Consider the following 21,628-nt stretch of genomic DNA (forward strand, 5'->3'; position numbering starts at 1 on the left):
CCTAACTAAACATGGAAAAAGATTTAGAGTTTCTGTTTTAGAGTTTAAGGTTACTTTGCGCGATGCTGCGGGTTTGTTTTTTTTTTTTCAAGCTTTATATGTAATAGATAAATACTCGCAATCTAAAAAATATAGGCGCTACTTAGAATATCAATCATGTTAATAATAGATTAACAATAAATTGGATACAACAACAACAACAAACTTTTTCTATGATTTGTAGAAATTTACAAATACAAAACAGAATTGTTCTCCCTTAGAAGAAAAAAAAAAATAACAAAAAAAAAAGAAAAAGTTGTGGCAAAATTGTAATTTGAGTCAAAAGACGGGATAAAACCGTCACTTCATTTTATGAACAGTGATAAACAGTACTAGAAGATTTAGTATATTTAGAATAGCCCCGTTCTAACAATAGCTTTTGCAAATTTGAATGAACTCTTCCTTTGCTAGTTTCCTGGCCTGTAAGTGAGTAATTGAAATCTTTTATGTTGTAGCAAGGATCATTATAAGCTTGATTTAATTAGGATTTTCATTCTCAGTTTAGTTTTACGTGATCAAAGTTTTAGCTGGATCAATAATTCATTAAAAATTCATTAAACTAAATTGCATGGTTTTATAGGAAAACACTGTCTTCAAACTGGACCAATATATTTATATAGTAGTGTATGTGTCTGTGTACGTTGATATCGATATATCATAAATCACACATAATCTATCACAGTGAAAGGGCAAAAGGAAATAGATGGGTCGCATCCATAATACCCAACACATGGGCTCCCTTGATTCCTATCTTGTTCATGCATTGTATATATCAACCCTAGCCTAAATGTGATACAGAAAATGAGTGATTTAATTAGTTTGCTTTTTTCTTGTCAATCTTCAAGTATCAACCAAAAGCATATAGCTAGCTGCTGCCTCTACTTGAATTGTTTTTACCCTGTTCTCCAGATCGAATAATCTGATTTAAAGGATTGGGACGTGGACAGATAAAAAGTGACTTCTATACACCCATATAACTAAATTTCTTTTTAACGTTATTAATTATACAGGTACTGGTAGCTCAGTAGGTTGTGATAGATGGAATTTAAGCCTCTCTGGTCCTCTTCATCATAGCACTACGTACAGCCACTACTGTGACCGACCACTGTAGATCTGAATAAGCTACAGAGGTAGCTCGCAGGTCCTAATCCATGAAGTGAATTAAGATCCACAAAACTCGAAAAGGGGATTGTTTGCCCATGTGATGAAGGGTACCTGCACCTACAGAAAAATTCAGTTTCCCGACCCCAGAACGTTGCTTTGGAAGTTTGGATTTTTATCCTTGTCTTAATGCGTGCATGTCTTTCCTGCCCTAGCTATAGATATATAAAATATATATATCTCAGGTTTACTGATTATCATCATATCATGTCCCCTTTGAGCATATATATGAATATATTATGCTGTTCAATTTTCTTGTATCATGGAATGCTATAGCTAGCTAGGGCAGGATCTAGGGATATTTGGTTGAACACTCACACTAGGCAAAAAGATTTTGAAAAAACAGACAGTGGTAGTAACTATAGTTTTTTGTGTGTTACATTATTTCCCTTCAATTCACAGATGCATGCATGCATCCAATGATTTGGATATAAGTCTTTGAAATAATACTATCGGGTCAATATTAGTGAGTACTAATGCATAGAGTTGAACATATATAGGTGTATCCATACAGGTTTAATTTATATAAAAAAGAAAAACTCAAACTTTAAAACAGGAACCCTAGATCCTATATCCTAATTAACAAATGCCTTTGTTTTAGTATATATGGAACAGAAATATAAGTTGAATGATACATCACTCGATCACCTTTTATACCAAATGTATAACAGAATTTTTCATATATGTCCATGACGACACTTGAGTGAGTAAAACTATGTTAATTCTCAGGCTAGGAATTGATCGACCTGGTTTGTGGGTGGTGAACTAGTGATGTAATGTTTGCTCGAATCATGTAATGAGGGTTTAGTGCAATGTATTACTCATCAGATGAAGTTGAGAGGTGGACAATGAAATCTGAATAAAATTGAAAGGATGATATGAAAAGATCCCATGTCTCTCTTTTAGCAATGCATAAAGGAGCACGCCGAACAGAAAACAGTGTAGAATTAAATGTCAATTAAATTGTGCGCGTCTTAATGCATGATGATGAAGGGAGTCCTCCTAGTTTATAATATAGTCCTACTCCTAGTCCTAGCTAGGCAGATCATGTCTGTATTTCTATCCAAATGTTGGGCCACCATAACCGCCCAAAAAGGTAAACCCAGAAACATGCCAGGAATGGATATGCCTTCTTACACAATCCCAATTCTTTGACCGATTGATTTAACAGTTCTTTTAGTCTTTTTTTTTTTTTTTTCATCCTGTAATATTAAGCGATTGGTAGCTAACCACTGGTGTGATAAGATTGGTCGAGCGACCTAGCATAAAATCATATGTCTAGTCTCAACTTCTATAAGTTTGTGAATAACATATTTAAAGGGCTTTCGGGTTCGTGTGCCTGGGGCGGAGGATTAATCTAGCTTTACTGAATTATTGGGATATCTTTGTAGATCTCGATCTGAATACTGATTGGTAAGTATGTTACTAACTCAGTCCCTTATCCTTGATGAAAAAAAATGTGATGGGTAGTTCTGTTGGTCCAAGCCTAACCAATGTTGGGGCTGACCTGAGCAAAAAGGTGAAGGCCCATTACTAATGGTTGGGCAGCCCAATCCACTAGGAGTTGGCGATCTGTGATTGCTTGGATCAGAGGGAGGGAGTGGGATTTACAATGATGGCAGAGGGCCGGGCACTGTCCAATTAGTAGAGCTTGATTGGTGACTTGTCTGGCAAGCTTAGGAATTGGATGTGTCCGACAGTCCGACAGTCCGAGTGTGTGATTAGACTCTAACAAGGACTGATTACTTCTCATTTCTCAATCACTCAAATCGCTAAACCGAAGTTGCCCCAATCGCTCACCCTCTGTCTCTCTTTCTACGTACCTAGCAAAAAACTGAGAAACGAAAATTGATATAAATCGAAAATCTCCGAAGCGGTGCGATAAGGACAAAACAACCGGTAAGAACGATTCGGCGCAAAAAGCAAGGGCAAAAAAGTCAGTCAATTATTCATAAGAAGTTTACAGTTCGGAAGGGACTCCGCCCTTTAGAATAGAGAACTAGTTCACGACTTGATGTGGGATGTGGTTTCTCACTCTTGTATGGTGAATGAAATCTAAATTATTTTGTTTCTCTTCTAAAACGAGAGTAATATGTAAGAATTATATAATTTTGATCCGAACTTGTTGTTAGATAAATGCAGATTGATCTTGATAACATCATATTTGAAAGTTCTATTTTCGGCCGGTAATACTTAAAAATAAAAAAATACTATAATATAAGACACGCAATATTAGTTATCTCAACTCCATTGTCGACCATTTCTCATTAACACAATGTCACCCGCGAGAAACGCAAGCATGTTTCTAGTAAATATATAATGCTTTCGTTTATATTTTGGATGAAGCCGACCACTGAACCAACTTGCTCGGTTCGCCATTTCTGGCACTGCGACCAAAACCGAAATCAACTGCTTAATCAAAGCGATCTTAAATGAGGACTTGGTTTTGGCATATTTAAATTTCACGAATTTATAATATGTTGTTTGATTTGGTATCTGTTTAACTGAAATAAAAATTTCTATTTTTGCACCATATAAACAACTCGACATGAAGCAAGTCTGATTCCTCATGAGGGACTTTGACATTAATTGACCATGAGGTCAAAACAGTCTCTAAATTGTTACACTACGCAATATTATGATGCAATATGCAGAAAATTACACATGCACGATATGATTTATGACCTAATGAGAAGTTTCGAGTCTGGACGATGATGATCACACACAACGACAAGTCGAGCAAAACCCCCCGTTTAACAAGAAGACGACAAGCAAACAATGTGATCAGAACCGCATGCAAAATGTGGCAGCAGAGTCTCTTCGACATGAAGCCACCTCATTTTCACAGCTTTAAACGCTTCTCACCGTGTTAGGGTTGAGTTCCCAAAACACCACCCTGAAACTTGTTCCTCATGCACAGCCCCAACTCACCCTCCTCCCCACTACGTGTCACCACCTCTAAACCTTGAATCTTCTATAAAATATGACCACCTCTACCTCTCTGATCTCAATCACTATCCTTACACTACTGAGAAAGCTAATTAAGCATATCAGTAATGGCCGACCGTCCTCAGCCACACCAGATCCAAGTCCGCCCGGCACAGTCACGATTTGACCAGGTCGGAGACTACAAGGGCATGCAGGTTCACCAACAACAGCGTGGTCCATCGACCGGAAAGATCCTTGCCGTGGTGACTCTCCTTCCGGTCGGTGGAACCCTGCTTGGTTTGGCTGGACTCACACTCATGGCCACCATCATCGGGCTTCTTTGTGCGGCACCGGTTTTCCTTATCTTCAGCCCGGTTCTCGTTCCGGCTGCCATTGCTATAGGCCTTGCCGTCACGGCGTTCATCACGTCTGGGGCTTTTGGGCTCACTGGACTCTCGTCACTGTCTTGGGTCACAAACCACCTCCGTAGGGCAACTGGGGGAGTGCCGGAGCAGCTGGACTCGGCCAAGAGGCGCATGGCAGATATGGGGGAGTATTTTGGACAGAAGACGAAGGAGGTGGGTCAGGACATCCAGCATAAGGCGCAGGAAACGAAGAGGACAACCGGATACGAGCCGGGTCGTGAGAGCCGTTGAAGGAAGACTTGAGAGTATTATGAGAAATGGAAGGGAAATAAAATGTGTGGATGTTGGTTTTCATAGGTGCTCCTAGTTCTGCTGTGTTTTCATAATTTGGTCAGGAATTAGGGAGGTAGATAAATTTGGGTCACTGCTACCTGTATGCGGCACTTCCTGTTTTTCATACTTGTGTTTAAATGTGTTTACTGCTTATGTCTTTAATGTAGTGAATTTGGTACACAATGTTTTCCTCTCTCAACAAACCCAGTTCACAAAGAGTCAACTGACCACAAACACGAAATATAAATAATGAAAAAAATGAGGTGTGGATAGCTATTTTCCAGTAATGAGCAAATATTCAGTACCTACACAACTGCAGATACACCAATATACCAATGTATCTTCGATATTTCTATTGAATGTATCCTAATTTTAACCTTGGTACACTAATACATAAAAATAAAAAGCAAAACGAAACAAACCAACCCTGAGCATCTTCTTGAATGCAGTACTGATATCGCTACAGGATGTATATATAAAAGCACAACAAAACAATACAAAACAACCATCCATATCCACAGGCAGGAAGCAGATAATCTACTTCATTGAGAAGGATGTTGCGATTCAGCACCGGCAGTGAGCTCAGTGTCCATAACAGTGGGATCAGCGTTTGAATCGTTTGGTATCCAAAAGGTGAGAACAGTCGACGCAGCAGCAAACATAGCTCTGCGAGGAGCCCACTTCAAACATGATGGGACTCCAATATGGCTGTTCCAGCTTGCGACCTATGCAAATGGAAATATAAATTATTGGATTTGAGCATGTTGGCTCTGTTTTTAAGCAGATACAACTAGCATGATTCTGCCCAGAAAGGGTTTCCGGAAAGATTCTAACACTAGTGTGCAAACTATGTAAAACAACTGAAAAACTGTAGTAAATGGATGTATCACATCGGAGACAGGTAGCAAATGGAGTAATCAGGATGCTTTTTTATGTTAAAACGGGAAGAGAGAGAGAGGGTGACAGAAGCAGGGACAGTCAGAAGGACATTTTGCAGGATAGCAAGCCACGCTCATGCACAAAATCAGAAAGGATAAGCAAATAGTCATCCTGATTTATGACATAGCATCCAAAACCCATCATAAGTAGTGTATAAAGAAATTGATACCTCATTCCGCCTGTTAATGCTCCAAGCATGCAAATTTCCATCTCCAGAGCCTTGCGAAGATGGAAGAAAAAGACATTTAGAATACATACATATGTACATTTATAATATATCAGCCAGTGTAAAGACGTATACCTGACAATACGTACTGGCCATCTGGGGTAAATGTTGCCTCTATACTCGTATTTGGAGATGGTTCCATGCTGTAACCACATCGCTGCAGAAGGCAAAGTTCCAAACTGTTATACATAGGATCAATTTAAAACCCCTAAACTTCAATTGAATATATAGCAGAGAGGCTTTTCAGAAGTGTGTGTGTGTGCACGCACTATTTTGTTCAATCTATTCAAGGATAACAATGCAAGGACGCACCCAAATAGTAAATACAAAATAACCTAAACAAGAAAGTAGACCTTCTCTCCTGCATAGGCATCAAGAACATAGATGTTATTGTTCGTGGTGGTCAGGAGCATTGATTTGCCATCACTGCTAAATTTGATATCGCAAACTTCAGCTGTATCTCCACCAACTAAAAACGTATCAAATGGGCCCTAATTAGAAAAACTTTGGTTAAATTCATACTATGAAACAAGAAAAAGAAAAATGAAGATACACATATACTGCAAATCAGTACTTGATTAGGTTATAACCTTGTCATAGGAGCGTGAATCAAACAACTTGATAGCACCCCCTTCCATAGCTACAGCGAAAACAAGACCTTGTTGGTCATAGGCCACTGTCGGTCTACCACGAAGATGTAAAATTCCCTGTAAGTATAAATTACAATATTGTCTTTAGAATACTGTGGATTGAGTTCTCTGGTTACTCTTTATTCAACCTACAATCAAGACATGTTTTAACCAGAAGCCTACCTGGCATGTATTTACACGAAGATCCCATATTCGGACACTGTGATCCAATGAACCAGACATGAAGCTATCGTTGATAGGAGACATACAGAGCGAAACAATTCTACAGCAGCAGTTAACAGAAATAATGAGTAAACTTCCTTGCAAGATAAAATAATGATAAAGATAACTATTGAACTCTTTACTGTACTTTTAGGATGTCTGATTTTAAGATAAAAGAGATGGACAATATGAAGAAGAAAACGAAACGATGGAGGAAGAAAATACATTATTGCATTGTTTGTAAACTCAGAACTTGATGTTCCTAAAGCAATTTTAGTGATTTTCAGCAAAACCTACAGATCCTACTGCTTTAAACAGAACTTGATTACAATAAGCAGTTTATGAACAATTAACAACTGCTTAAGTGTTATAATCACATTATCTCCTTATTGTGACAGACTGACAGTAACCAAAAGTAACAGGCAGAGAAACAGATCTACCTCTCTTTATGGCCTTTGAAGTAGCGAAGGCATCGATTATCATACATTGACAAATACCGCAGTGATTCTGCCAGAGAAACAGTTGACATCATTGCTCAAATATGTTGAGGGATAAAAGGTTACAATCAATGGCACGTTATAGAAACTTACCTCCGGTAGAATCCAAGTTGTATCTTGAAGAGCATATCACAGAGCTTGGGTGATGAGTAAAGCATATGCGATCTGCTCCATGTTTCTTATGATATGTGGTCTTCAGCAACCTGAAATACATGAAGAAAAGTTTTTATACAAGTAATGTAAAGACATCGATACACTTTCCATTCACTGGTTTATGTAAGCTACACCCACAGAACATAGTAAATTTCATACTGAGGATCAAACTTGAAAGTGGACAAGCACTAACAAGTGCAATCAGTCGGTCAATAATAAATACACAAAGACACCTGCAAATGTCTTAAAATCAACGAAGTATCACCACCACAAAGTTACAAACCAGGCAAAAGCGCGGAGAAAAAAAAATCTTAGAAACCGCAATCTCTTCCACTTAGACCACTAACGCTCAAAGCCGACCAACATTCAACTTCAAATTAGACAACATTGTCCCCTCAACTAACAACAACATTATCCAATTTCACAACAACTTCACACTTACTAAAGCAAAACCGTCAATATGAGTATCGATGTGTACACAGTAACTAGTCGAACCCTTGCAAATACAAACAGTTAGTTACTTCTATCTAGTAAGAGTGAACTCACTTAGCAGTTGCAATGTCATAGAGTCGCACAGAGTCATCCTCACTGGCAGTAACAAGTAAATCTTCCTTTCGATGAAAATCGAGTGAGTTTATCTTCCCACCCTGCAAATTTCACCTCATTGTCAAAAAACCTATACTTACAGTTTACTACAATCACTGAATAATCAAACTTCTCCATTGCTAAACCTCTTACTTCATTTAAAAACATAGTAATCAATTTCTCAAATTGCGCATTCATATATGAACAATCACAGTAAAACTAAACTCTAGCCCTAGGCTCAAAATCAAAACCTAAATTCACAGTAGTTGAAATAATATGGATCGATTTTGCCGGAATAAGAAATTAGAAGAGCAAACTGAAGCTTACGAAGTCCGAGAAGACGGCGCCGATGGCCATGCTGCGCACCGTTTCGTCATCGAGCTCCGTCATCGATGACGTCTTCATCATTGTACAAAGAGAGCAAAACCAGAATTGGTTATTGATTATTGAACTGAAGGCGGAGCTCAGCAGAGGAAATTAACCGGGTATGGAAGTTTGTTGTTGGGCTATCGAAACGGGCCGGACATTAAAAATTGGACGTGCCTGGTATTGAAATGGCCCGAATAAATTCTATGCTAAGCCTGCCAACTCTTTTTTTTTTTTTTTTTGGCAATTACTAGTAGGGGAGTGAAATCCCCACTCCCCATTTACAATCCACATTCCATATTCCTTCTTTTGACAACTTAAATGTTGTCTTTTTTTATGAGAATTTGGACCAAAAAAGGAAATATGGAGTGTAAATTACAAATTAGAGTGCTTCCCCATTCCCCTTTATATATGATCAGGAAGATGAAGTTTTCGGGCACGACTTCAAATGGTTGCTTTTTTTATAAAAACTGCCACTTAGTTATAAGGAAAGGATCAAGCTGATTATCATAATGCTGATTTGTTAAGGAAAATGTGGAGGCTTAATATACCTCCCAAGGTCAAAATTTTTAGTTGGTTGCTTATAAGATGAAGACTTAAAACTAGTGATTAAATTAACTAGATTTAGCTTACTAAATGATAATACTTGCCCAATTGCCCCTTATTCAAAAATGACAATGAAACTGCGGATCATATTTTTGGCTATTGTGATGTTACTATGGCAATTTGGAGATTTGTAGGTATAATTGACACCACAGATTAGAATGCTGGTATTATCACGGATCTCAGGAATTTGTTTATCAATAGACCATATGATCAAGGTTTATTCGCCAAAATACTCATGTTATGTTGACAAATTTGGAAAGGCATAAATGACTCAATTTTTAAGAATACTACACTCAATCCTCTTAGAGCATCTTTAGCAATGCTAGCCATTTTTTAGTTAAATTTTAGCTAAAATAGCTAGAAAGTCATTTTGGCTAGCCACTTTAAAAATACGTCTGTATCAATGCTCTTTATTTTAGCTAATTTTGAATTTATATTATTTTTTAAATGATGATTAAAGAGTTTAAATGTATTTATAAATTACATAAAATAACTTAAAAATAATGTTTTAAATTATAGAGAGTCTCATCTCGCTCTCTATATTTAGGAGCGAGATAACTAAAAGTTATAATGGATAGCCACTTAGGAGTCTGGTGCAGCTGTTAAAATAAATAAAAAGCTAAACATGCTCTCCAAAATAGCTAAGGAGCTCAAATAAAGAGTCTGCTAAAAATGCTCTTAGTGTAGGTTCATGTTGCCTCTACCTATTGGAATATATACATGAGTCACACCTCAGATTGTGGGGGAAAAAAAAACAAAAAAAAACCAACATGCCATCATTAAATGGCATCCCCAACCGTTTGATAGTCACAAAATCCAATTTTGATGGTTCGGTGAATCAAGCAATGTATTCAGGAATTGGCTTCATTATCAAAGATCAACATGGCGTTCCTTTTGTGGAAGGTGCCAATTGTGTTGGAAAAACCTTTGTTCTAACTACTGAAGCACTTGCTCTAATAGAAGGACTAATTAAAGCAAAAAAGAAGAACATCAAGAAAATCATGGTGGAAGGAGACTCCATAATCATTGACTGCATCCAAGAAAAATGTAGTACTCCTTGGAGACTTAAGGCAATCATTCAAGACATTAAGAAGATTGCTAGCTGCTTTGAATGCTTTTTTTTTATATAGGAATAGCACGTGGAACGCGTTCCTGTATTTTTAAAATTGGCTAGTATGTTGGAGATACCCTAAGAACCTCTCTTATATGTATAACTTAAAAGCATCTTCTTGAGTTTTGTTATCTTTACATCATTGCTTGAATGAGGATGGCATCAGTGCATATGAGTTTAGGGACTTCTTTCCACAATTTGTGAGGTTAAGAAACGTCAGATTATTCGGGACCATTTAACCGATGGCTCCTATGACTTTGTAGTTGTTACACTTCGCATAGAGCAAGCCATACTTAATGATCTATTAGGGATGGGTTACAAGCTTGACTTTGTCAGTTCAGGTGAAATGTATTTAGAACCAAACTAAAAGAGTCTTGTTCGTGCCCTAGCTAATTTTCTTCATCTTTTTCTCAGTGATAAATAGTCTTCTTCATATATATGCAATAGGTGGAGATTTCATAAAAAAAAAATAATAAAAAAAAAAAAAAAAAAAAAAATTAGTTCCAAAGAATGAATATAGAAAGAAGGGTTACAAAGAAAATTCAATCTTAACTAGGAGCCGTTAGTGGTCAACACAACTTCTAGAAGAAATTGTGCACTTGGTTCTAAAACGGTTATGCACGAGAGATTATCTTCAGTTTCCTCAACTGCAAATACAATCGGAGGGATGCGGGAGCTTCCGGAGAAAATGTTTTAATAAAATCGATCATAAACTGTTTAGCTCTATTGATAAACCCAGTTAGGCAATAGGAAGCAGGCTTCTTCAAGTTAAATATAAACTATCTAAAACTGCAAATCCAGCTGCAACTCCACCTTCATCTGATGATGAAACCTTGGTTCGCATTAGGTAGCCACATTGGTCATTCAAAATCACTTTCTCGTTGTTCCTCAAGTAGACACCATATACTCCAAGCTCAGATATATTGTCTTTATAACAAATTCCCTCTCTCATCAAGAATGTGCGAGAAACAGGAGGGAATAACCTCTGCATCAAGATATAAGCAGCGTCAGCTTCTGACCCTTTCTTCTGCAATTTAAGGAGGGTTTCCCTCACATCATTGCCATAGATATTGTTCCCTCCGCCTTCTCTTTGGGGCTTCATGACAAATAACTCTGGCTTTTCCATTGCTTTTCTAACAATTTCTGAGTCGTCCAAACTCCACAATCCTGCAAAGCATTTCCACAATTTTGCAATGTCTTCTATATCATCAAGGAACCTCTCGAGAACATTAGGCTTAGCAAGTTCTTGTTGAACTTTTTTTGTTCTAGCTAGATGATAAGATATTGATGGACACTTGATGGCGGGTGATTGCTCCATAAGTAACCTAGCTTTCCACTCTGATTCAGAAGGATAATCATTTGGGGTATACCCAGCTCTGAAATAAACTATTCCAATTACTTGGCCGCCAACAACAAATGTTCCATCTGGTAGAAACTCCGCCTCGGCGTCAATTTCAGCCAAAGTTTTTCGAAGAGTTGATATGTTATATTTTTCCTTCAATGAAGTAGAGAGCCAATGTTGGTCATACATGTTGTGTTCTTCAGCCTGAACGACAAATAGAATAGCTGCCCTAGGGTTGTTGTATTCAGTCCAAGCTCTGGCCAAAGCCGCTGAAAACTGACTGACTGCAGCATTATCAGGAATCCTTTTGGGTTCTAATATAAGAAATTCTCCATAGTTACCAAGTAAGCTCCTGTGAAGTTGGCAGACAAGACTAGCCCTGCAAATGAAGATGAAATTGTGTTCATCTCTATCTAAAGGAGTAATTTAGACTGTTCATCAAACATATAATCTGAGCGATGCAAACATAAGTGTATCTCCTCTTTCTTGTTATTCTCTAGCATCTTGGCATGAATATCTAGAAGTCTAGATGTAAAAGGATCTGCTTTCTTCGTTCTGGACAATGAATCCTGCAGGAATCTCGTATCCAAACTCACTCGATCAACAAGTTCATTAAATATGGGAGCCAACTCTTTTGCTTTATTCAACTGACTTTCTGGAAATGACATTGGAATTAAAGCGAATGGTGCATGTATCACTATAGGAAAACTGATCATTCACGACACGTAATTTACGGTGTGCATTGAATGTGCGCCGTGAAAGAGTATTATTTACGACGAATAAAAAAAGCACGTTGTGAATGATACATTTCAATTACATATTTTACGGCATGCGTCGCATGCGCGCCATTAAATTTGCAGTATTGTTTGTATTAAAGGCTTGCTTTGTTTGTGTCTCGTGATTCTGCGAAAAGCGCCAAAAAATTTTGGCCAAATATTGAACTTCCCTCTCGAATGAAAAAGAAAGAGATAGAAGGCCAGTCAAACTTCCCTCCCAGAGACTCTCTCTCTCTCTCAAAACCTCCTCCGCTCCCAAAACCCTAACCATTGCCGTTGCTTCTCCTCCTCCACTTGCAACCCTTTCCCCGCCGCCCGGCCTTCCTTCCTCGTTTTCTCCGGCGGGACCGCCTTCAACAGTGTCGTCGAGGAGCTCAAGAATTTCACCACTGCGACGGAGGAAGCACCGCCGAGATTGTCCGCATCCTCACAGAGACTCATTATCTTAAATCTCCTCTTCAAATTGGATTTTGGGAGTCCGATGCCGACGGTGCAGGAAGATCCGCCGACGGCAGAGGCGATATCCAGAAATCTGACGCTGTTACGGCGATGGTCCTTAGAACCGAATAGAGAAAAGCCAGCTACAGCTCGTCAAACGTGAAGACATCGATGATGAAGATGACCTCTTCGAAGCCATCGATAAGAGTAAGCTTCCCAAACATTCGGTTCCGTCAATTTCTGTTACACGCTTTGATTTTAGTTAATTTTCAAATTCCCGATGGATTTTCTTAGTTTTTTCTCGACTTCTCGCCGGAATTGAGTGTGTTTGCTCCCAATTTTATGATTCGAAGTAAATTTCAAGCGAAAATTGTTTCAGAAGTGACTAAATCGAAGTTCTAATGGAGCGATGAGATTTATGTGCAATGATTGCTCAGGGAATCAATGTCGGAGATGTTGAAGCTTCAGGACGCAGAGATCTACACCTGGCAACTTCAACAAGAAGGTAAAGCCAACTCCACCTCCGAATTTTTGAAACTGTAAATGTTCAAGTTGGATTTCCATACTTTGATTGTTGTTTGGCAGAACTTGACTGGAATTAAATGTTTATCTGAGGCCAAAGTCGATAAGATTTGTAAACTTGCTGAGAAGATAGTGGTTAGTGCTCAAACTTGTCATAATCTGAAATCCATTGTCTTAATCAGGTACTTATTTTTAGTTTCATAGTTTGTTCTATTCTCTACAAAGCAATTCATTGGTGTGTGTGTCAATACAGCTTCTGGCACAATGACAAGTCTATGCATTACAATTTATTTTTTGCACAAGTGTTGTGGCTAATGCAAGAGGCTCAAGCACCTGTTCGGTATTCACACTGGTTCAATTTATTCCTAATATCTAGATGTAATTGAAATCCATGTTATGTGCTTGCTTGGAAATCTGCAGAAGTATCTTCTAGGAAGATGTTATTTTGTTGCATTACTTTGAAACTCCATTTAAGTTTAATCTAATGAAATGCAGTTAAGGAAATCCCTTATTGTTTAGGGGCCGTGACCACTTACCCAATTTTACTCTACAAATTGCCCACTTACTCCACCTAGAGTTTTTTAACCCTATTTACCCAATCAACCATTCATTGACAGTTTTGCCCCCTAGACTCCTCTCAAACTGACTCTCTCTCTCTCACTTTCCGGTTACGAGCAAACACACTCTCGAGCTTTCTCCCTCTCTCATCCTCACGGCCCAGATTCTCAGTGCCCGCCGATGATCTTTGTCGGCGTCGTAGCCGTCCTCGTCGGTCACCCAAACCAAACCTCCTTATCTGATGGTGGCGATGTCGAAGTCATCGTCTGAAACTCTCTCTCTCTCTTCTCTCTCTCTCTCTCTCTCTCTCTCTCTCACTCTTGCTCGTCGACGACTGATCATCAGAGCAATCCTTGCTGCTTCTGCGGCGGCGAAGGCGATGAGCTCGTTGTCAATGGCATCGACGATCGGAGCGTACACCATTCCTCTGATTCGCAGTGAAAACCCCAAACCCATCGGAAATCGGCGACTCCGATTCGCAATCGGACTCGGAATCCTGATCAAATTCAGTTTCTTCAGAACAGCCACTCGATTCAGAGCGAAGGCTATCCAGATCAAATTCAGTTTCTTCAGAACAGCCACTCGATCCAGACCATTTTTTTTTTTTCGGTATCCTGAGATTGCAATGTAACTATGGGGTTTGTTTGATGGTCTACTGGGGGCCAGTAGACACATTATTGGCCCCCAGTAAACTTTGATACGAGGGACAGGGATCACTATAGTGTGGTGTTTTGATAAGTTACCTGTTGTTTTCTGTGTATTAAAGTCAAATTATATGTGAATCCTACAAAATGGTGCATTTTTGGTGGTCTATTGGGAGGCAGTAGAGACATAGTATTTCTATTGCCCACCAATAGACCAACATAGTACACTACATTTCCATACTATAAACACAAATAAACGTATCAGCTATCAAAAACATAATTCCCACAAATAATAACATAGTGTCAATAGATTATTGGGGGGGCAATAATATGATTATTGGAGGGTAATAATATGATTATTGGGGGAGAGGAAAAAAAGGGGCCAACATGAAAATCAAGGAGAGTGATTGGAGATTTCGATTGGAGGAAATCAAGGGAGATTTTTAAGGGCAAAAAGATATTCTTGGAGGAGTTAATTATGTGTTGCCGTAAAAAGCCAAGAGAGAAACAAGGAAATAACGTGGAAAATCAAGGTGATTGACGCCACACAAGGAATGATATGCATAGAGATTTTCAAGGGAGAATTTTAAGGAAATAAGAAGTCCAAAACAAGTCTAGGTTCATCCTACAATTCCTAAAGGAATTTTGGCCGAAAATAAAGAAGAAAATCAGAATTAATTCATGGATATTTCGGCAAGAATATATGCAGAAAATTATGGACTTATTTTGGATCTTTATGATTGGTTGGATGACATAACAAAGGTGACATGGCACTCTGTGATTGGTCGAAGCTATGATTATTAGGCAATAATATGATAGGCAATAATATGGTTACTGGGTATTATTGGGGGGCAATAAATTCAGCCGCCGGAATCCGGTCACTAGTCCGGTAGCCGGATTCGAGATTTCGGCGACTATTTACCGGATTCCGGTGATCCGTTGCCGGAATCCGGTCACCAGAGTCCGCGGCTACCACTGGTCACCGGGGCTTAGCAAGGTGGAGGATGACTTCTCTCTCTAAGTGAGAAAGAAGGAGAGGGCAAAAAAGTCCCAAAAATAAATAAAAAGAATTAAAAAAGAATTAATTGGGTAAAGGGGAAATAATCCCTTAGAGTGTTTTGGGTAAATGGGGTTTTTAAACTCTTCGTTGTGTAAGTGGGCAATTGTTAAGCTGAAATTGGGTAAACGATCATTTCCCCTATTGTTTAACTTAAAGACTTAGAAGGTGTTTTGGAATTTGATTAGAACATAAAGTCATTAAAGTGTTCATGTCATTTGTACTATGAACCATATTAAGCTGTCAATTATCAAGTTGTTAAACTAAGACCTTGTCAAGCTTTCGTTTTGTAAAGTTTTTAATTGTACCATCAAATAATGAAATGTTTATTATTTACAATTATCATGTATTCAGTGTGTTTGATAAATAAATTGAGTTACCTCTCTAGGTTTCTCTCTCACCTCAGAAACCCTAAGGCCTAAGCCGTTCGAATTCTTGATCTCGTCCGGCAGCGCCCGGATGTTGGGATGGCCTTTGGCCTCCTACCGTCATAGGGTTGCTGCCGGACGGGAGAACTACTGCCCATGGTGACTTCGTCGGAGGAATGCGCTCTGGCTTTTCAGTTGGTTCGGCTGGGATGGTTCAAATGGTGGTCGGGCTGCACGGGCCGGTATTACGATCCCCACCGATGGGTTTCCTGGATCGCAGGCGTCAGGGATCTCGATCGATGGCGGTGGGGTTTTGGGGCAGCCTGGATCGGGGATGGTTTTGGTCTGTAGTGATGCAGGTCGTGGCGGCGTTGCTTGGGCGTCGTGGTGATGCAGGTCGGTGCGGTTTGAAACACCAAGAGGATGGCGTGGCAGTGCACAGCGTAGCGACGTGGATCGGGTGACGTGGATCGGATGGATCTTGCCGGATGGTGCTGTAAGACAGGGATGGGATGAGCAGGCTGACTGGCCCGAACTGGTTTGATGGGCCTGGGGCGAACTTCCTTGCGGATTACCATGTTGGGCTGCAAATTATTGGGCTGGGTTTCTGCCCTAGTCCAATGTTTATTTGGGCTAGGGTTTAGGGCCTAGGCCCAACCCTATGTTTTTAAGCTTTATCTAAATTACAATAATTCCTTGTATTAGGAAACTAGGCACCGATGTGCACTTTATGCATGTCTCTGTAGCGTCTCTGAAGTAGTACCGAAGGAGGATATCCGCTATCTCTACGATCTGAAATGTATAATAAGTGGGTCTATTTCTGCGTACCATTGTGGGTACTACCACTACCTTCTTGTCTGTCTATGTCCTTAAATGACAGCGGCAGGGTATGTAACGGCCTATTCTGGCTTGTGATGAATATACTATTTCGCCCCGTGGGCTTGATTCAAAAAAAAAATAATAAAAAAAAAAAATTGAGTTGTTAACCTTAAAATTTTTGGGGTCCTGCAAGATATGCTTTGAAGAAACACACCGCTAATAGACTAGTATATTGCTTCTCCCCATCTACTGAGCGTATTCCAGATTGTATAGCCTCCTCATTGTCAAGGTAACTAGCTCTTATAATCAATCGCATATTAAATTAGGTTCATTTGGTGTTTTCATATTTTTTTTTTATGATTCCCGCCCAGAATATTATTTCCATTGTGATAAAAAAATTCATATCAAAGTTTTAATAGTTAATTTAAAATCTAAGAGTCTTAGTAGAGCTGTTAACTCATTAGAAACCCCAAAAAATCTCTCCATTGAATATATGAATGAAGCAACCATGCATGTTTCATCTATTCATTTATTAATCTGTATAGATGATTACATTGGAAGGATAGGAAGGTATACAATTTCACCTATGCAGTTACTGTACTAAAGAAAATGAGAAGTAGTTTTCTATGCTAGTTCATTAGTCTGTTTGAGAATGTAAGCTTACTTGGTTTCTGTTTGGTGTCTAGGCATTAGTTGTATTCTTAAACTCTGATAAACTCTACTTAGAAGCTTTGACACTTACCAATACCACTTGTTGGTTCTGTAAATTCTAGGAATTTATCTTCATTCTAGGATGTATGTGTTGATAACTTAGCAGACTTATGACAATCTATTTTATTAATGTCTTATTCAATATTGTCCAGTTCCAACTTCAATGGGGACACAAGAGGCATCCGTAAGTGTTGAAATTTATCATGAAGATCCAAAGTGAAGCTGGCCTCTTAAGAAACAAGATGTATTTCAAGTGGAATGTGCTATGAATGTTTGAGGCAATCCACCCCTATGTACTTTAGGTTTATTTTTTTTATTGGTTTTGCTATAAGCTTCATCTGTGATTGCTTTCACAACATTTGTTTGCATGCTACTCAACTTTTGATATAAGTGAAGGTTCTTTGCAACAAGTAAAGAATTAGTCAGATTTGTTATTCTTCTTATTTATAAATTTTTGGGTGATATTGGAACAATAGAGCATTGATTTTTTTTTTTTATATTTAAAAAAATTAAATTTACGGTGTGCAAAGTATGCCTTAAACTAAATTTTATGGCGTGCAAAGCATGCCTTAAAGCAAATTTTACAGCATGCTTTTGGGTCATTTAATTACGGCGTGTAAAGCAAATTTTACTGCGTGCTTTTGAGTTATTTACAACGTGAAAAACAAATTTTACGGCGTGTTTTTGGGTCATTTACGACATACATTATGCACGCCGTAAAAAAGTAGTTACCATTCCTACTCCAGGTATTGTTGATGACCTCTGAACAGAGACCTGTCACCAACAACAAGGCCATGAATTGAGCTCTAAACAAGAGCATCATACACCATCTTGTCAACCAGTCCCTGATCAATCCCATCAACATTAATTGGCCTTGTGCTACTTTCATCCTGGGTCTCCCTAGCTACAAATTTGCCACCATTGGCAGGCAAAACTTGAGAGGGTTGAGACATGGTCTTCACCATCTTGTCAACCAGTCCCTAATCAATCCCATCAACATTAATTGGCCTTGTGCTACTTTCATCCTGGGTCTCCCTAGATACAAATTAATTTGCCACCATTGGCAGGCAAAACTTGAGAGGGTTGAGACATGGTCTTCACCATCTTGTCAACCAGTCCCTGATCATCCCATCAACATTAATTGGCCTTGTGCTTCTTTCATCCTGGGTCTCCCTAGCTACAAATTTGCCACCATTGGCAGGCAAAACTTGAGAGGGTTGAGACATGGTCTTCAACTGGCCGGGTCTTGAAGATTTGGTTAGTGGGGTTCTGTAATCTTGATTGAGAAAATAAGGTGGTACTGGGATTTGAGTGGAGAAGGGTGGTGGTATCAGCGGTGAGAGGAATGGAAAGTGAAGCACCCATCTTTCATGATTCCTATTTGAAAATGCGAAATATAACATCTTCGGCATAATATTTAAGCGTTTAATTAACCGTGTCGACCTAATTAATTAGTGAATCACGTAGGTTAACCATGTTCAATCCGAACTGGGAAATATGTTGTATCTAGCAACGAATCAAACTCCAAATATAAAAAGGATCGACTAAGTAAGTTGAATCCGAGCTGGGAAATATGTTGTATCTAGCAACGAATCTAATTCCAAATATGAAAAGGACATACTAACTCGCACAAAGTGATGAGATTTGCAAGATATATAAAAGGTAACCAAAAATGGGTTCAACCAAACAAAGACAATAACAGTAAAGTTTTGTTAGCCATTAGTGTTCATAAGCCCTAAAAGTTTTCCAGTAAGTTCATGCAACTTAATTAGACGGAGCCTTCTTCCATCCACTTCGCAAGTTGTAACAGGAAACGCATGACTTCCGTTGGATCACGTAACGAGTAGGATGCTTCGGTCTCCCTTGGAGTGGAAGAAACAACAATGGGAATACCTCGCCCAATTGTCTTTATAGCCTGGGAAAAACCACAACAAATCATTTAGGTAATAAGCCACTTAAGGCCAATATGTCCTTCCCAAAAGATAAAATACAGCTCTGAATGACCTTAAGTGTAAGAACCTATCTTATATAAGTATACCTTAAAAGCATCTTCATCAGTTTTGTCATCTCCTATAAACACTGGGATAACATCATTACTTGAGCTGCCAAAATCGGGTGTGTCTAGCAAATATTGCAAGGCCCGACCTTTGTCCCAGTCGATCTTAGGGCGTATTTCCATAACCTGCTCAACACAATTCTGATTAATCATCCACAGCCTCTCTGGAAAAACATTCATGGTCGATCAAAAGCACATACATAATTGTCACAATACCTTTTTCCCTTCCGATATGCGAAAGTTATCGTAAGCTTCCATGAAAGATTCAACCGTCCCTTTAAGTTTGTCCACCTTCTGCATGAGCATATATAAATACAGTCTGCTTTAGCCTTAATTGGATCAGTTTGATAATTAACAAAGTATACTAAGATCAAAATTATAAAATGTGCTGACCTCTTCTTTGACGCACCGATAGTGCACAGAGATGCAGAATGTATTATCTTCTATCATGGCACCTTCTATACCCTTTATTTCTTCTTCCAGTGCCGTCTTTATCTGCAGCATGTTATTTTCACTAATAAATACATGATGAAACATCAATGCAGTTAATGAAAATTCTTAATATATATGTCAAAAGTCAAAAATATGTTTACCTTTTTAATGGTGGGCAAAAAATCTACGGCTGGACGAAAGACATCGGATTCATTTCCCTTAAAAATAAGATCTTATAAGATATTTTTTTCTTTTTCTTTTCAAAATATAATTCGAATTAAATATGATCCGTGGAGAAATTAATAATAGTTAATTTAGACCTAGCTAGCTACTTACTTTTCCATCAGTGGTTCTAGATTGATGCTTATGGTTACTATATTTTGAAGAGGCTGATGGGGTCGATATATCCAAGCCGTGGCTTCCAGCATAACAGAGATTGTCTAATTTCACAAAGTCATGGACCTAGCAGCATGAATAACCATTAATATATATGAGAAAAGGAGAATTAAGAATATCGATGACAAGAATTAGGTTAACTAAATAATTAGTTGACAGACTAATATGATTGATCACCTTATCTCGACGCCTTCCAGAAATGATTGCAGTAGGGAAACAGTTAGCAACTTGATCTACGGCTGATCGCATCTGCAAATTTTCATCAGTGAATTGGGTCAAATTTCATATCGGTATGTACTTTGATAGTATGGGCATATTATGAAGTACGTATTATTAATTAGGTCGTATTACATACTGCTTCAGTCATGAAAGCTTGATCAGGGTCTGGTACGATATGGGAAAGAGTACCGTCGTAATCCAACAAGACGACGATTTTCTTTCCCTTGGCAGCTGCCATGCTCGTCATCATCATGTCTTCAAAACCATCTAAAGCAGATGGATGATTTGCCTGCACTTCATGTATTCATATAGTAAATAGCCGGCCTTAACGATCTTAAACCCTAGACTATGAGCATGGCTAAGTTAAAAGATTACCAGCCATGAAGTATGAGATCCCACATCATCAGTTGGTTCTCTATTATCTTCGTGGCCTCTTGCTTTCCAGGACTCCGTTTCATCTTGGTGTCCCATACAGAACTATATTCTTTAGAACAAAAAACCAAAATCAGAACAAGTAACGCCTTGGCCACCAAGTGATTATGTCATTTATAAAGATGCAAAACATTGGCAAGGTAGGTTCAATATATACATTTCCATGTACGGACCAAATACGTAGACATACATATTGACCGAATACACAAACTGACAAACCACGTATAAGTAAGTTGAGAAATAAATTGATTGTAAAGCCATAATTAATACTTTGATATCACGTCATGCGAGATACAACTGTCACAGTTATTTTTTCTTTATTCCCAATCAAATATCGTAATTAGGTTATAGATCAAGTGATGACCTATAGCTAAGTTTTATAGAAGGGATTCATGTGAGATATCTTTCCAAAATAGACATTGATCGAGTTATGTTTTCCCGGAAAGCACGAACTAATTAATTAGTTAAGGGTCCCTAACGTACTCATAATGACTAATATAAGAAAAACATTCCCCATTAGTCGAAACATATACACATACATATTCCGATCGTATACAGAACCCGAGAGTCAATTAAGTATATGAGACCTAATGCACACGAAAGAAGAAAAATCGTACTTAGCTCAATAATTTAAAGTAAAAAGAGGATGGAGATGTATCAGACAATATCAGAATCACTAGACAGACTGCATGTGATTT

At 38.5% G+C, this 21,628-nt stretch overlaps 3 protein-coding genes and 1 pseudogene across 3 annotated transcripts; 1 reads left to right on the plus strand and 3 right to left on the minus strand.

The window, feature by feature from the left end:
- The first annotated feature begins 3,931 nt into the window (after positions 1 to 3,931).
- On the plus strand, positions 3,932 to 5,014 carry LOC133726618 (oleosin Ara h 10.0102). The gene has a single exon (XM_062154204.1). The coding sequence runs from the start codon at positions 4,257 to 4,259 to the stop codon at positions 4,782 to 4,784; it is 528 nt and encodes a 175-aa protein (XP_062010188.1). The 5' UTR covers positions 3,932 to 4,256; the 3' UTR covers positions 4,785 to 5,014.
- Positions 5,015 to 5,073: 59 nt separating this feature from the next.
- On the minus strand, positions 5,074 to 8,544 carry LOC133726617 (protein ANTHESIS POMOTING FACTOR 1). Its single transcript, XM_062154203.1, has 10 exons — positions 8,405 to 8,544; positions 8,039 to 8,139; positions 7,433 to 7,542; positions 7,283 to 7,349; positions 6,804 to 6,903; positions 6,582 to 6,698; positions 6,345 to 6,482; positions 6,067 to 6,148; positions 5,935 to 5,984; positions 5,074 to 5,551 (listed from the first exon to the last, which is right to left on the minus strand). The coding sequence occupies exons 1-10, from the start codon at positions 8,483 to 8,485 to the stop codon at positions 5,369 to 5,371; spliced, it is 1,029 nt and encodes a 342-aa protein (XP_062010187.1). The 5' UTR covers positions 8,486 to 8,544; the 3' UTR covers positions 5,074 to 5,368.
- Positions 8,545 to 10,923: 2,379 nt separating this feature from the next.
- On the minus strand, positions 10,924 to 18,360 carry LOC133734352 (glutathione synthetase, chloroplastic-like; annotated as a pseudogene).
- Positions 18,361 to 19,163: 803 nt separating this feature from the next.
- On the minus strand, positions 19,164 to 20,969 carry LOC133734360 (probable trehalose-phosphate phosphatase 3). Its single transcript, XM_062161999.1, has 9 exons — positions 20,874 to 20,969; positions 20,635 to 20,787; positions 20,457 to 20,528; positions 20,220 to 20,345; positions 20,045 to 20,101; positions 19,845 to 19,946; positions 19,668 to 19,745; positions 19,434 to 19,577; positions 19,164 to 19,310 (listed from the first exon to the last, which is right to left on the minus strand). Exons 1-9 carry the CDS (start codon positions 20,967 to 20,969, stop codon positions 19,164 to 19,166), a joined length of 975 nt encoding a protein of 324 aa, XP_062017983.1.
- Positions 20,970 to 21,628: the final 659 nt, after the last annotated feature.

This window comes from Rosa rugosa, chromosome 1, assembly GCF_958449725.1.
Source record: "Rosa rugosa chromosome 1, drRosRugo1.1, whole genome shotgun sequence".
Lineage (NCBI taxonomy): Eukaryota > Viridiplantae > Streptophyta > Magnoliopsida > Rosales > Rosaceae > Rosa > Rosa rugosa.